Source organism: Centruroides vittatus, unplaced genomic scaffold (genome assembly GCF_030686945.1).
Source record: "Centruroides vittatus isolate TY-2023 unplaced genomic scaffold, ASM3068694v2 contig_391, whole genome shotgun sequence".
NCBI lineage: Eukaryota > Metazoa > Arthropoda > Arachnida > Scorpiones > Buthidae > Centruroides > Centruroides vittatus.
The window spans coordinates 2,423,314-2,439,898 of record NW_027122207.1 but is presented as its reverse complement, the minus strand read 5'-3'; the positions used below and the strand labels follow the sequence as shown (position 1 = coordinate 2,439,898).

Sequence of the window (16,585 nt, the reverse complement as noted above, 5' to 3'; positions counted from 1 at the left end):
GGTTTGGCATAACAACTGAGCATGTTTGGGACTACATAAACAGATGCACATATGAAAATCATTGGAATGTAGTTTCTCCTTAACATCAATACCAACTACATTTCTAGTCCAGATGGGTCTGAAAAGAACAAAAAATCATACTATGTTGTATGTTTTGGCATCATATCAGCCACTTCAAAGAGTTATGCCACGTATTCTATGTCCAAGAACATAGTTTTGTGCCATTGGATAAGGTCTGATACATCAACTGCCTAACCTTAAGTTATAACGATCATCGGTTACTATGGTTTTCTGGACGAAGATGCTGAATGCATCTTCGTCCAGAAAACATCCACACAAGGCACTCAGCATACCCAGCAGGGCATAGATATACATATAAACATCTACATGTTTTCTGGATGAGTGTGCTGAATGTGTCTCCAGTCAGCACTACAGTAACCAACGATGGTTATAGCTTATGGTTAGGCAGTTGTTGGTGCATCATTGCAATGCATCACATTTCAGTATGAATGTTTATATTGGATAAGCTCTTTGGCAGAATAGAAAAAGTAATTAAATGCCACAAAAAATTTTTGATATCAGATAGATATTGTAATATTATTTCCACACATGATCATGTATGGGCAAGATGGGCAAGATTTAAAAGTTTATATGATTTCAAGTTTCTTGCTCAAAATTCACTTAAAGCAACTTACCATTTAAATTCAGAGTAGATCATGCAGTGTAAAATCACCAGCTGAGAAAATATCAGTACATTGGTGAATTGTATCATTTGGAAGACATATCTGTTTTGAAAAAGGACAAATACTCCAGAAATTTACATGCAAAGGTACTGAATTCAAAAAATTATGTTTCCCAAGGAAGAGTTCAAGATGTATGCAAACTGCTTCAGTTTTTTGTGGTCTCTCAATGTGCTAGAGAATTTTACAATGCTATATTAGAATCAACTAGGGAAGGTAAAAAGCACTCAGATGTTCAAGTTTATAATGGAAAACTTTAAGAGTAGTCTTTGTAATCTTTGCCATTATTGCCATTAATTTGGCAGTGCATTGTATACAGTCATGTAATAGGACATCATAAATACATTACATCTGCAACAAATGAGTTATACAAATCTTGGTTATCATCACCTGTTGCTGAAAAATGCCTCAATGTTTTTTGATCATGTTTGCAGGGAATTTTCACATTACTAGGTGTCTGATAACCAATATAGATTACCTATATGTTTTTGTTTTTGAGATATTTGAACAATAACAGGTTCAGTTACTCCCAAAACATCTTAAGTCCATAGACAAAGCATTTTGGGGATAATTACAAATTTTGGTGCCAAATTTATCAAAACCAAAAAGACAAATTTTTGTCTGTACTGGTCATCTATTAATATCCATACAAGTTAATATTCCATAAATAAAATGTTATACACATCCATAAACATTGTTAATATTCATTGTATATCTCATTTTTTGGGTGTACTATAGATTACCACCTATGGAATTTCAAGACTTTGATTATATATTTGAACTCAGGGGACCGAGACAAGTTCAACGATACCCTATTTTTGGACCGGAGACGAAAAATAAAAAAAAATTATCATGCTTTTTAAGTTACCATACTTTTTTAATGCTCTCACGAAGACGGCACCATAGTTGCTAGTACTGCCATCTTACGGTAAAGTCAGCAAACCATGACGTCGGACTATGGTCATCTCCAGTAGGGTTAAACACGCGATACGAGAGCGGAGAGAGAGACACGACTTCTGATCATCGTGCGTTTGCCATTTCGGTTAATGTTACTTATGGCAGCGAATATGGCAGCCATTCCCACTGTTCGTGCTCCCGACTGACCTCCCGGAGGGGAGCTGCCGGCAGGCCGCCATGTGCTAAACGTCACTAGTTATTGATTCACAGTAGTTCTTGAACAAAGTGAAAAAAAGGAAAAAACGTCCACTAAAGGCAATTTTAATGACAAGCGACGCGACTCCCGATCGCGATAGTGAGGCCAACTTAGCGGAGAGAGCGACGCAACTCCCTATCATTGCGCGATCGCTGGAAAAAAGTATGATAACTGTATTATTTTTCGTCTCCGGTCCAAAAGTAGGGTATCATTGAACTCGTCTCAGTCTGCTGAGTTCAGATATATACTCAAAAACCCGAAATTCCATAGGTGGTAATCTATAGTATCCCCCATTTTTTTTAAACCACCTGTGATTGGTCTAAAAAACTATGTCAGTGGTTAAATGTGATCAATACTCATTAATAACTATGATAAAACTACTTTTTTAGAAGTCTTACTTAAACAAAGCAAAGATCATCTACACTTTTTAATCACTGATGAGCCCATGTGTATTTGTCACTAGATTTAATTTTTTAACTATTTACTATCGTGAATCAAGTAAGCAAAATCATTAATAAAAACATTAATTTTAATTAAAAATTTATCAAAACCAGCACCAATCAAAACAAGTTGTTTTGTTACAGTTTTGTGCTACATGCTCTTCTGCAACACACCCTTATTAGATGCCATGAGAATTGTCATTGCTTAATACTCTTTATAAATAACTTTTTCATTAATATTTTCTAATAATGACTCTGTCACTTTGTATCCAAAATATAAATAAAAGTACATTAAAGTACATAGATTATAAGTTAAAACAAGCTTAGACAAGTTGTAAAAATATTCACTATACCTCGTATTTCTCAAATATTCATAAAACTTTGATTAGTCTGTCAAAGTGTTGATATGCTAAAAGTTAGAAATTAAAAATTTTGTTGAAATAAACTTTCATTAATTGCATAAAATGTTTTGTTCCAAAAATTAAAAAATAATCACCTTTAAACCTAGACTTTTACCAATTCCTTAATATTATTTCTTTTATCTACTAGAAAAATACCTAGGATCTAGGATTATGATCAGGGAATTAAAATAAACATCATACAATATTGGACCAAATAGCTGGCAAGCTTGGGACTGGAAGTGGTTCAGATTTCTGGACAGGTTAAATATATACTTAAAATATGAAATAAATCATTGAAATTAAAACAGAAATTGTAAAAATGTATTTAACACAGTGTATACCATACACTAGAGCTAACATCATGCAACACATGCCACAGAAAACAGAACCAAACAGCTGTGTGTCAAACTAGAGTTGTACTATAGCCCACCAATTTAAAACTAGCTAGTTTCAAAAATAGCCTGTTTTCTCGTAATTCTGTAAGCCAGATATTTGGTCTGGTACTGTATTATTATTAAACATTTTTTTTTATGAGACAGTAAAATTTAAAAAGTCAAGAAAAGAATTTAATATATAATTCTAGTATGGAATTTTTTCTTATTTTATGGAAAACATGCTGAAATCAATAATATAAAAGCATGTATGAAGAAATTTTAACACACATTTCAGTTTTGAAGCAATTTTATTCTTAAAGAACTACACAGACAGCAGTTATGTCAAGAAATTCACTTCAAATACAAATTGAAAGTTACTGACAGAATGAGGAAGGTTAACATTCATAATAAAATACAAGTTTAGTGTATATTAATATAAAGATTTTTAATGGAAGAAGAGTATTTCCAATATGAGGAAATAAGTTCACAATTACAAAATATCATTGTGAAATATTCACTCACACAACATGTAGGGTAAAGATAATCCTGATATGCCCCTTTTTCATTCCCGTCATTCGACAATCAATTTTTGCTGCATTTGTAAATATTCAAATGATTAATTGTAACATTAATACTACATTTTTTCACTTTATCATCATCTGTACATAGTTATTAAGTATTTATTTTTGGCATTTCTGTACAGTTGTTTTGATATATTATTTTTTTTCAAAGAAAAAAATTAAAATATAGTTTACTGTGACAAAAATTGCTAAAAATTCCAATTCTGATCATTAAAGCCATCTCTGTTTTAAATCATCATCTACATATTCCAAATCTTTTCTCAACATCCATAAAATATTTTATAATTTTAGCAGCAAAAAATGTTGCCCTTAATAATATCTACATAATTTATTACACAGCAATGAAATATATATGGGGAACTATAACTTCAATACATTATTTTTGACTTTCAATTTCTTTTAGCATATTTCTCTTGAGAATTTTAGAAATTATAAAGAAAATTTTAGTTTTTGCAATATACTGCTACTGCTTTTATTAATGATTAGAAATTTAGTATTTAAATAAAGTTCAATTTTTATTTTTAAATTAAGTATTTAAGAGGTAGATTGTAAATTTGATTAGTAAGTAAAAATAATATATTTAAAAAGTATAGAAATTATAAACTTATGTTAATTCTATTTTTAGAATTATATTGAAATACCAAAATTTTGTTTTTATATTTTGCATAATTTAAAATTGCATTACATCTTTATGCACAATGATTATGTTCACAATATTAACTAAAAGGCACACACATTAAGCAAAGACAAAATTATACATCCTTTCCAGTAATATATTACTGAACTAAATAGCATTGTAAGCAATTAAGTCAAAAATATCACAATGTAGTGTGTAGGCACAATATTGCAAATAGGCACTCAAATTAACACGTTCTTTTTTATATATATCATGAATAACAGTAATGAAAAGCAACTGAAGAAAATATTTTACTCTTAAAATGTCCTGTTAGATTATATGCTGGAAAGATTAATAAATGCCAATTTTATCACGTACATTACAACATTTTTTGGCAATTACATCTCTATGCACAGTTCTGAAAGTTTTCTTTCTGCAAGACTGAGATACAATCGTATCATTCTTCAACATAAAAATTAAAATAAATTTTTACATCAGTATTAACAAAACATATAAACATATGAACAAAAAACAATAATAAATGACTAGAATCAATATAAATAATGACACTACAAAAAATTAATACGATTTTTTTCTATTTACGTATTATAGAAGTTTCTATTGCTTTTATATTACATTTGTGCTATTTAGATAATTGATATTCAATAAAGTACACTTGAAAAGTGACACTTCTACTAAAATGCATATTACCAGTAATTTTGTATCATATATATATATGTTTTTTTAGAAATTTCCAATTCTTATCTTATGCCTTTAAAAGCTTAAAATCATTTTCCATCTGTTCAGTTTAATCCATTGAAAAACATAATAAAACTGTTAATACTATACATAATCAGCATTCAGGAAAACACTCAAAAACCACTATAAAATAGTTGTATATAAAATATTGTGCAAAATATAAGGAAATTTGTTTTAAGCATCACAGTTATAAAAAAGACTAGTTTTTATTTTCTATATGTTCATAAAAGGTAATTCTCACTTTAAAAAAACTGTACAAATTTATATAAAAATTAATATATATGAACATAGTACACTTACTATGTGTGTAATAAATTTTCTCCATTCAATTAATGAAGAAAACTTATATACAATATTTGAAAAATGAGTATTTCAAATTTATAGGATATCTTACCACATAATATAAAATCACGAATGTAACTATATAAATATTTTTCATTAACTGTTACCTTTGTATTCTGCATGAAGAAAATATAAAAATACTCTTAAGATGTTTAATCTCTAATCAAATGAAGTTTTCTTAAATAATTAAAAAAATTATTTTCTTAATTACTTAAGAAAAACAAATATATTAAGACAATAAAATTTTCTTTTTTTTTTTTTTACTGAACATAGTCAGCTTTTAAGTATAAAATTTTGTTATTTATTTTATGTGATGAAAAATTTTTCTACTATTGCGCACTATACATAAAGCGCTATATAATATATAGCAATAATAGAAATATTTAAAAATTTATATTTTCAATCCAATTTTATATAACTTAAAAAAATTAAAAAGTTATTTTTATATTATAAACAGTTTAATAAAAAAATTTAATAGTCACATTCATATATATTTAATAAATAAAAGCTATTTTTAATAATAATTATAACTTATGAAATAATAAATAGTTTTAAAAAATTATTCTTAAAGATAAATATCACAGTTTTTAAAATAAAATAAATAAATATTTTCTTAAAAATGGCATCTCAATTTATACATTGTAATCAACACTTAGTAATGTATTTGAGACTACGCTGCAGAATGTTTGAGCATTTACATTTTGTTTATGCATTTTACCACATAAGCTAACTATGATAAGATGAAATAAAATGATACAATTTGTAAAAATGACTAATGTTCTTAACTATTCTACATTTCAGCTTGAGTATCTTCTACAGAAAGCTGCAATTTAAACCACTGCAGGATCTGTAAATACAGAAAAAAATTATAAGTTTTTAAAATTTATTTATAATTTACAAATTTCCTGGTTGAGATTCAAGAATTTTCTGCAAGATTATGACTTTTAATACTATTAATTAAAGAAAAATTATATTTAATTTTATTTATATGAAATTAATCATCTCCAAAACAAAGTATATAATATTGACTGTCAAACAATAGGAAAGTTGTAAAAAAACTGAAAATATGAAGAACATTTCTGTATTCTCCACTAGATATTTAAAGTCTTAAAGAAATGTTTATATCATGTACTGCACATGCATTGACTTAATAAAGCATTTGATGTCTTATATACTACATACTTCATAATAATGTTCACAGTTTAAAAAAAAATTTTTTTTACTAAACTACACGATAGAAAAACTTTTACACTAAAATTAATTCCAACTCAAACCAATTCTGGTAACACTAAAGACTTTAGAATAGCATACACATATTCAATTCAATAATGTATTTTCATGTTTGAACATTATACAGTTATTGGAAAGCGATATTGTAAATAAAGTTTAAAAAAATTTCCAGGAGTAAGTATGCTATTAAGAGCTAAGTTACTATCCTAGCAATTGTAAAAAAATTGAGAAGAAAGATATAGTGTAAAACCAGATTCAATTGAATATAGAGCAGAAAAGAACCATTACAACATTTGAAAATGTGGAGTAAATCACAACTGACATTACTTCAAGTCCACAGTAGTCACTAAGGCAAAGTTCTGGTAATTTAAACATTTCTATATCCTTGATTAACCATATTCATCAAGAATTACACCTTTTCCCATATAAAATACAGTCTTTACAAAAACAGAGTGACAGTGACAAGAATTATATTCTTGAGTTTTGTCAGAAAATTTCAGATATGGCTGGTCATAATGCAATTGACCTTGAATATGTCTTTATCCCTGATGAGTGCCATGTTTATGTGGCTTTGTTAACAAACAAAATTTTAAATACTGGTGTTTGGAAATATCCAAAAAATATTTTGAAATACTGTTAAATTTTCTGAAGAGTCACAGTGATGTAATTAAAAGTGTAAGGATCTGAATTGTTGGCCTTCAACTTATTCCGTATTTTATCATGACATCATAGTTTATCACCTTTTTGTCAACTACCTATCAACTAACTCAACTTTTGCACCTGAGAGAGAAACACCTGTTCGGTTCTCAGACACTAAAGGAACACTTTCCCACCACCTCTTAACCTAACGTTCGCTACCTCGGTAAACTTTACATGAAAATTGTCAGTTGTTGTACGGATCCGCTCCCTCAACAAGTGTGCCGCAACTCCCGTGAAAGTCATCTATAGGACTAACCTTCGTCTACAAGACTCAACTCATAGGATTAACCTCGTTGCTACGACTCAACTTACTGCTTTGGATTAACCTCATTAACCTCATCTATTGGACTAAATCCAACACCTCGTCAGTTGGATTCATCGAACAATCAAGACCAGGTATTTATCACCACGCAAACGTATGTACACTCTCTCTCTCTCGAAATCACGATATTAGGCCTTCCCTCTTTCCTTTGTTAATGTAATTAATGTTCTGTGCCAATAAACGTGTTTTAGTAAATGAAGTCTCTGCATAAGTCACTTTCGGTGCATTGTCTCTCCCTCCATCACAAATCCGATCGCTCCATAATGCGACCGCTCGCGTGATCGGTCTTTAACCCGCCACGGCTTCCGTGTCCGTTAATACACGGTGGTGTCAGTTCTGACAGGACATCAAAGAGGTGCCGACCCCCAGTCACAAAAGGGATTTAATATGAACAGTTTTCTTATGTCCTCATAACATTTTAGGAACAAAATTTGCAACCAAAGAGGATCAAAATTATTATCTATCACTTTTTCGGCTATTCTGTTGTATACCTGCTATGTACAGTACATCTTTGCAATACTCTGCAAGACTAAGGCAGAACATTCTTGTAGTGGTTCCTATATATAAATAGTTTAGATCCAGTTAGTGGGTTTTATAAAAGTATAGCATAAACTCTAGACTTTTCAAAAAGTGTAACCTCATCTCTATCATTGCAAAGGATCCTATGCAACATGGGCTGGGGAGATAATGGCAGTATATAACCAAACTTCCTAAAAACTCAGCAAATACATAAGGGGGAACCCAGGTATGGGATGCTGGTGATATGAAGACCAATTCCTTCTTACGATACAAAGTGGATCGTGGAAATAATGTGCTTATGTTTTCAGTCAGTATGCTTTATGTAGCCTTTTTCCAATCCAGGCAAAGGCTTCTATACCTTTCAATGAATCCTGACCAAATTTTGCATGAATATTTACATTTAATACTAGAAAAAATACTGCAGAGTTCCCAACCACTCCTAACTTAAGACTAAGTAACTTTCTTGTGTTTTAAAGTTTCATTATTGTAAATACTCAGTTCAATAAATTTACCTTTTAGCTACTAAGATCATTGTTTTTATCAGCCTTTCCCAACCAAACCTCACTAATCCCCATCTCCCTCAAAAGCTCAAGCAATGCTGGGAATACGGAACTACAAAGTAATTCAAAATCAATGATACACTCCAATCAATCACTAGAATAACTCAAAGTCAAATTGTTGACATTTTCCAGAAAAATGGATTGAAACAAACTTTTTTTTCCTGGAAAGCACAATCACCAAGATTATGTATATGGACATTAAAAACTGACTTCTCAGTTAGAGAAAAATTTGGATGATTATATTTTTTTAGCAGATATGACTTTATTTAATTTTTACTGTGTAAATTTAATCATTCCCCAATAAAATTTATCTTTATTATGAACTGCATAGCAATTTGCATTACTATGTTTCAATGTACTAAGCTTTCTCAAATATATATAGTAAAACTATAATTTTTTTACTTATTAATTTGAAAACTAGCAACATGATTGCAGTAATTTATAACAAGAATTATTCTAATAACTTCCATTTGACAAAACATTTTTAGTGAAGAGAAAAAAAAAATCATAATTTAGTAAGTTAGCATTATTATTTATACTTGATATAATCTAACCTGGTAATTTACATCTGGAGATTGTAATTATTATAATAATTAATATTTTAAAATATTAATTACAATAATCCACAATCTCTGCATAAATATTATAATTGATAAGCAAGATAGAATTCCAACTGTCCTTTAGAGTTTATAATAAAAATGATAATAATAAGCATAAATCCCAAACGGCTAGGAGTTGAAAGTTGAAATTTGGTACACAGTTAGGGTACGTCACGAGAACGTACACTAAGAAGGGATTTTCTGAAATTCCCCCCACGGGGGAGAGGGACAGGATTAAGGCTTACCCGAAGAACTTGGCTTCTATTATACTATTTTAGATGCAGTTTTTGCATTTTTGATCGCGTTTTAACAGGGTACATCACAAGAATGTACACTAAGAAGGGATTTTTTGAAATCTCCCGCGGGAAGAAGTGTTAACAGTGGGAAGTGTTGAGTAACTGTGGCCGTGCGCCTTATTTTGTATATTGTAGTATATAATATTCTTAGTATTTATTCCATTTTCTTCCTCTTCGTTAGTTCTTTTGTCTATCTTTTCCTAGAAACTTCTGTCTTCCCTAACCCTTCCCTGTTCAAATGGTGGTGACCTAATTAAAAGACAAGAAAAGGTGGTAGCCTGAGAGCTAAGTGGAGAACAAGAGGTCACTTTTTGACTGGGACGTTGAAGACATAGGACGTATTGTGAAGACCTCCAGGTTGTTCTGGCATCGACTGGAAGACAAAGGAGACGATAAGCCTAAACTAGCGTTCGAGAGGAATCTGAAATATATCCCGATATAGGAACCTCAAGAAGCTTATTGAGAAAATCGGAGAGACGTCCACAATCAACAACGCAGAATGTTAATAATCTAGCATTCGCCACCATCACCCCAAGATCGTCGACACTTTGGGTACCCATTCTTTTCTATCATCATATATCCAACTATCCTATTGTCTATCTTCTCTTCTCTCTTTTTTTTATTTGTATAAGTAGTTTTAAGTATTTAGTCTTAGTTCCTTATTTTTGTAATGCGGTGAATATTCCTTTGTCGCGAGGTTGCTTAACGATTCTACCTGAGTATCTGCAGGAATTATATGTAGGAAAGGTTAATAGTGAAAGAACGAGGAGTGTCGGAATTATAAAAGAATCCTGTAAAGAAAATAAACACGGGTGACGAGAACATATGTGTGTTATATTCTCTTGTTGAATAACTCACCACGTGCATATCCTACATAACAATGAAAGTGTTAAGAGAAAGGGGCATGCAAGATTTACAGGTGCAGATGCGGTTTTTTGCGTTTTTGTGGAAAATCAAATATATTTTTAAACCCATCTAAAAATTCTCTAATAGTCTGTAAACAGGGGGACCTAATTTTTGCATTCTGTGAAAACGGGTAAGATTGGCTATAATGTAATAAGATTGCTTAATCTTCACTATCTTTACTTTTTGCCCAAGCAACTCCGGGCTTATCTGCTAGTTTTATAATAATCTTTTTTTATTTCTATAATTTCTCTTTATTCTATTTCTAAATTAATATATGAGGCATTGATGACTCAGCTTGCTGTTGATTTGTTTTCTAACAGCTTACTTTTTCCTATAGTTAAACTGGTCACCTTCAATTGAGTTTGTTCAAGATGTTTTTATTGTCTACAATTTTTTTAAAATTCTTTTCTTTTTACTTGTTATTGGAGAAGTTGAACTTAATCCAGGTCCGAAATTTCATACACCACCACCTGCCCCCCATAATAAGGCTTTAACTTCGTCAATCACCAAATGAACAAACATTGAAATTATCTCAGCTGGATAACTATTTTTCATAGCAGGAGGTTTCTATTCAAGTATTTCAGAAGGTTTTATCTTTTCTTGAGGAACATTTTGATGCTATTTTATCAAAATTGGAAGAATTGTTATCAAAGTTTGACTGGTAAGTAATTTACATAAGGAGTATAAAGAACAATTAACTCAACAGGAAGGAAAAATTATTGAACTTCAACTTTTAGAGCTGTATGTAAGGATAATGTTTCTTTTCAGTTTTATTGTATAGATTCTGTGTATAATGAAAAATATAAGAACAACATTATTATTTCTGGTTTGAGTGATATTAGTGATGAATTAGTTTAAAATGATAACTTTATCAAGCTGTTCAAGAGACAGAATGGGGAGCATATTTCATTAATAGTTATCAGAGACTTGGCTTGTATTGTTTGAGCTTTATACTCAAGCTGACAAAGGACGAGCTGAAAATTTAGAGAGAATTCAAAACTTGCCATCTTTCTCACATGTTAAAGTTTTTGAGGATTTGTCCTATAGATCAGGGATGGGCAACCTTTTTCTACGTAAGAGCCGCATTTCAAAACTTTTGAACTGACGCGGGCCGCACACAAGAGAAAAGAGGGGGAACTGTCGGTAAATCACAATTCTTTATTCATATATAATTATAAATTAGCATATGTATACTTAATATAGCTTCTGGCACCGATTTAAAAGTAATATATTGGAAATATTTGGTTAAATATTAGTCACCGCTAGTTTTAAATTAGTTTCGACGTGTCTGTTAGCCGGTTTCTTGTTTTAATTTTTACTAAATTCATTGCGAAAAAAACTTTTCACGAATATAAGTTGTAGAAAATAACGTTTGAATTTTTGTTGAATATATCATTAAGCTGGGAAATTGATATATTTATTCATATTTTATGCTACGCGGGCCGCAAAAAATATTACTGCGGGCCGCATGCGGCCCCGAGGGCCACGGGTTGCCCATCCCTGCTATAGATCAAGACTTAGGTATAGAAAACTTTTGCCTTTTTTTTGTGGAAGCTAAATCTTTGAATATAAGGGCATTTTTAAGAGCCAACTGCTTAATAGTTGATGATGATAAATTCACTTTTCCCTAGAAGTTAATGAACTGTAGAAGATTAATACTTTTTCAGACATGTCCAGCCAAAGGGCTTAATTGAAATAAATGCTAATGGAATGGATAAAACTTTAGTAATGAGAATATTGTCTAGGAACCATCAAAGAACACTGGACTTGACGGTGAACAACCAAGAAAGTGTATTTTTTCTGCAAAATTATGATATAGTTGCTTTTGTTGAAACTTGGTTAATTAATTCTTATAAACAGATCCTTTCTTGATTGAATCTAGAAATTTTTTTTATGAACAACTTTCTAAGAAATCAATTGGTCTTTGTCATCCATACAGTGATTTGATTCTTGCACTTTCCTATAAATTTGGTTCTTCAGAATTGCTATTCAACTCTGATAATTTGATAGTAATTACACTTAATTGTAGGTAAAGCTTCTGTTCACTTAATTATAGCTTGGTAATTATTCTTGTTTATTTAAGAATTGATCTTTATGATGTATTCATAACTAAATTGGAAGATTTGTTGCAGGGCCTTTCTCAGGATAAAACTTAGGATAAAACAAGGCACTAATGCTAGAATAGGTGAGGAATTGGACAACTTTTACACTCGTTCTAATGCTATTGTTCTGAATTCCTGAAGATCTAACAATTTAATATTAAATCAAAGAGAGGAGAAATTCTTACAATTGGTTAAGTTGTACAGATTATATATATTAAATGGTCAATCTGTGTGGAATTATCCAGATAAATTTACTATTCTTTCAGCAATTGGTTTATCAGTTATAAATTTATATCAGTAAATATCAAACAAACAATAATTTAATTACACTTGTAGCCAATATATTTGTCAAATGATATTCAAAGGTATCCCAACAATAGTTAAAATGTAAACACCTTTGAATATTATTTGACAGATAAGTTGGCCCCAAAAGTATAATTAAATGATTGTTTATTTGATATAGATAATGTAGGTATTCTTGAAACCGTGTTTTCTTATAAGTTGAGCATCAAACACAAGACCGTGTTATTTATTAAACACTTGGCACTTTTCCACTTCTATTAGTTGAGACGATGGGTGGATAGTTGAACTCTATTAGGTGGGTGATCACCAGAGATCACCCACCTAATAGAGTTTTCGTACATGAGTAATTATTTCGAAATAGAAGGTAATTATTACACCCAGAATGAAGGTATTAGTATGGGATCAGTTATAGAACCTAAACTTGCTGAATTAGTAATGACTGATATAGATGAAATAATTAATAAAATTCAAGGTATAAAATTTTACAAGCAATATGTTGATGATATTCTTGTGAGAATTCGGACCCACCGGAAGTTCACCGGTAGTAAGACATCCTTTTCCCGCGCGGGTTGCAGGAAAAAGGATGTGAATCAAAAGGAAAAGACATTGCAACAGAAGGAACAACCAACAAAAAGTCCGGATTGGTGGGCCCGAACAACGTGACCACCTCAATAAAAGGGCAACGAGGGAGGAAGAAAGGGGTCGATTCCGTAGTGTTGATAAGACAAGGTGCGTCCACGCCGAAGTCGAAAAGAACCCGACGACTACCTGACCCGTCTTCGAACTAACTCCAATTACGAGGTATGACCCCCAAAATCGTGTAAACTCTCCCTCCGCGAATACGCGTTCTGGCGACTATAACTCGCCCAACTGGTATCGATTATGTCCGTAGTAATAGTAATCAGTGTATCGATTATGTCAGTCTTAATAAATCCTTGTTATTGTTTTATCTGTTTGTAATGTCCTTTATTCGAATATTATCATCCGCCGCTCTACCGTCGAACCCATCCACCTCCTCCACTCGCGTCACGCGTAACGCGTAACTTATCCGAACTGCCATCTTGACATGGGCAGGTCTCACGGACCTGTTAGCCAACAAAAAGGAGGAACGAGACACCGTCCGCCTCCCAGCGCCCACATTCTGATTATGTACAATACTTCTGAAATTACAATCAACCAGATAGAAGTCCTTATAAATAATTTAAATAAATTAATTCAGTTTAAAACAGAAGAAGAAGATAGTATTAATAATAGCATTAACTACTTGGACATTAGGATTACAAGGAACAGAAATAGTGTCGAATTTGAACCTTTTAAAAAGCCTTGCACTATCAGTACGACTATTAAATATAACTCCTAATATACCTTTATATATCAAATATAACGTCTTTGCAATGGAATATGAAAAAATTAAAAATAGAACCAGTAAGTCAAGTAATATGTCTAAATATATAAAAGAATTAAAAAATAAATTTGTATTAAATGGATACCCAAACTATATAATTACAAAATGGGAAAAAGAAATAAATGATAAAAGAAATAGCAACGACAAACAAAGAATAGAAAAACAAGGCTCAGGAGTAAGATATATTAGTTTTCCATATGTAAAAGGATTATATGAAGAAATTAATAAAGAATTAAGGAAGGTAGACATAAAACTCGCACCTAAGTATGAGAAACTTAAATCCCGGCTAAAAAATAAAAACAGTATACAGCAAGCTAGAACAGAAGTGAAAGAAACAAAGAATGTCGTTTACGAAATTCTGTGTACTTGTAAGAATAATAGTATTTATATTGGAGAAACGAAACGTAAGTTAAATATCAGATTAAAGGAACACGTCGCCGACTTAAGATACAATCGGGTAAACTCTGTTTTTCATAATCATTGCCTACTTAATAATTGTAATATAGATCAAGATGGTACAAAAATTTTATATAAAGAAAAATACGCTTATAATAGAAAATTTAAAGAGAGTGTGGCTATCATAAAGTCCAGTAATTCTATAAATAAAAATTTAAGCATAAATATAAACAAGAACTGGTTAAAAATATTATAGTCATATAAAAAATAAAAAACAGATCCAGCCTAACTTGGCTACTTTTGGCTATACAGTTAATTATGCAAATTCAGATCGTCATAACCAGCAGAATATGCAAATGGTCAACAAACAACTGCGTAATAACGAGCTAGCGCTAGATGAAAAGTGAGTCTTTTAGTTAACACCAGGTCCAAACGTTTATTGCTTTATGTCAAGATAAAACAACAATGAAGAAAAGAAAAAAGTTAGTAAAAAAAGAAGATTAAAGATTTATTGTGTTCGATTTTAAAAAGTAAGATACCGAGTATGCTTAATATGTATAAAATAAGCCTGTATGTTTATATATTTTAAAGGAAATTTTACAATTTAATTAGCCGTACGTAGAACATGTACATTTGTTGCTGTAACTTTGAGGTCCAAATTGTGCTGTGCACGCGCACCCTTGAGTTCAAGGAATTAACGTTGACTGAAGAGGGGCGAAATGCCCGAAACGAGTGAAATAAAATCTCGTCTCAACTAATAGAAGTGGAAAAGTGCCAAGTGTTTAATAAATAACACGGTCTTGCGTTTGATGCTCAACATAGATAATGTAGTCATCAGACATATCCCATTAATAGATGAACATGAACTCATTTGAACATCACTCAAGAATGCATTCATTACACAAGTAATTATATAATACTGAAAAGGAATCACTAAGATGGTGTGATTTGAAATGAATTTATATTACAGAGAAAATAATAAATATCAATGCTAGCTTGGGTTCTTGGTTTGCAGCTCTAGACAATCGACATTCGAAATAGAAAATCTGTACCAAAATCACTTAGTTGGTTCACAAATTAAGATAAAAGCTACAGAATAATATTGGATTGTCTTTTTCTAGCTATTTGTACTCTTCAAGTGAGAGTTTTTCCTTCTGGATTGTAAACAACAAACTGACAGATTTATATTGGTCAAAAGATATTTTCTATTTGAGTGATAAGGATTGGGATCCTGGAACTTTTCTTAATAGAACATGGATTCCAGCATTATATTTATTATCTAATTTGAGTTATAAAATAAAATCATTGATTATACAATTTAGACTAACTAGGTTTTTGATAACCTTGTCACAGAGTGTTCTTTTTGCAGAACGACAGTGACAAATATGAGAAAATCCATGTTTGATTCCTGTAATACACTTTTAGAAATTTAGGCTAATACAACAGAACTTGATTTTTGTTATCAAACTTTATTTAGTGACAGTTTTACCATATTAGCATTACATAAACTATAAATTTCTTGTTCATATATCAAATTTAATGTAACATTATTATTAATGACCTTTGTAAAAAAACACATGTTAAATCAAATAAGGTTTAAAGTAAGAAAGTAAATTAATATGTGGATGCAATAGATTAAAGAATACTTATGTCCATAGAAAAGAAAAATTTTAAGCTCTTATAATATAGTTGAATATAATACTAATTCTGCACTTCACATTTTGTTATACACAAGCTATTTGATTCTGTATTTGCTACAGAGTGGCTTATTCCAGAATTGAGATGTAGTTTATTAAAAAATGTAACCAAGATACCATCAGAAAATATTTTATAAGCATAATG

The 16,585-nt window shown here is 30.8% G+C and overlaps 1 protein-coding gene across 1 annotated transcript in view; it reads right to left on the bottom strand.

Annotated features, from left to right (window-relative positions):
- Nucleotides 1–3,397: 3,397 nt before the first annotated feature.
- Nucleotides 3,398–16,585, bottom strand: part of LOC136975894 (uncharacterized) — a 35,922-nt gene continuing 22,734 nt past the window's right edge. The window contains exon 5 of the mRNA XM_067271052.1: nucleotides 3,398–6,253. Coding sequence (XP_067127153.1) covers nucleotides 6,237–6,253 — 17 coding nt within the window. The 3' untranslated portion in view covers nucleotides 3,398–6,236. The remainder of the gene's footprint in view (nucleotides 6,254–16,585) is intronic.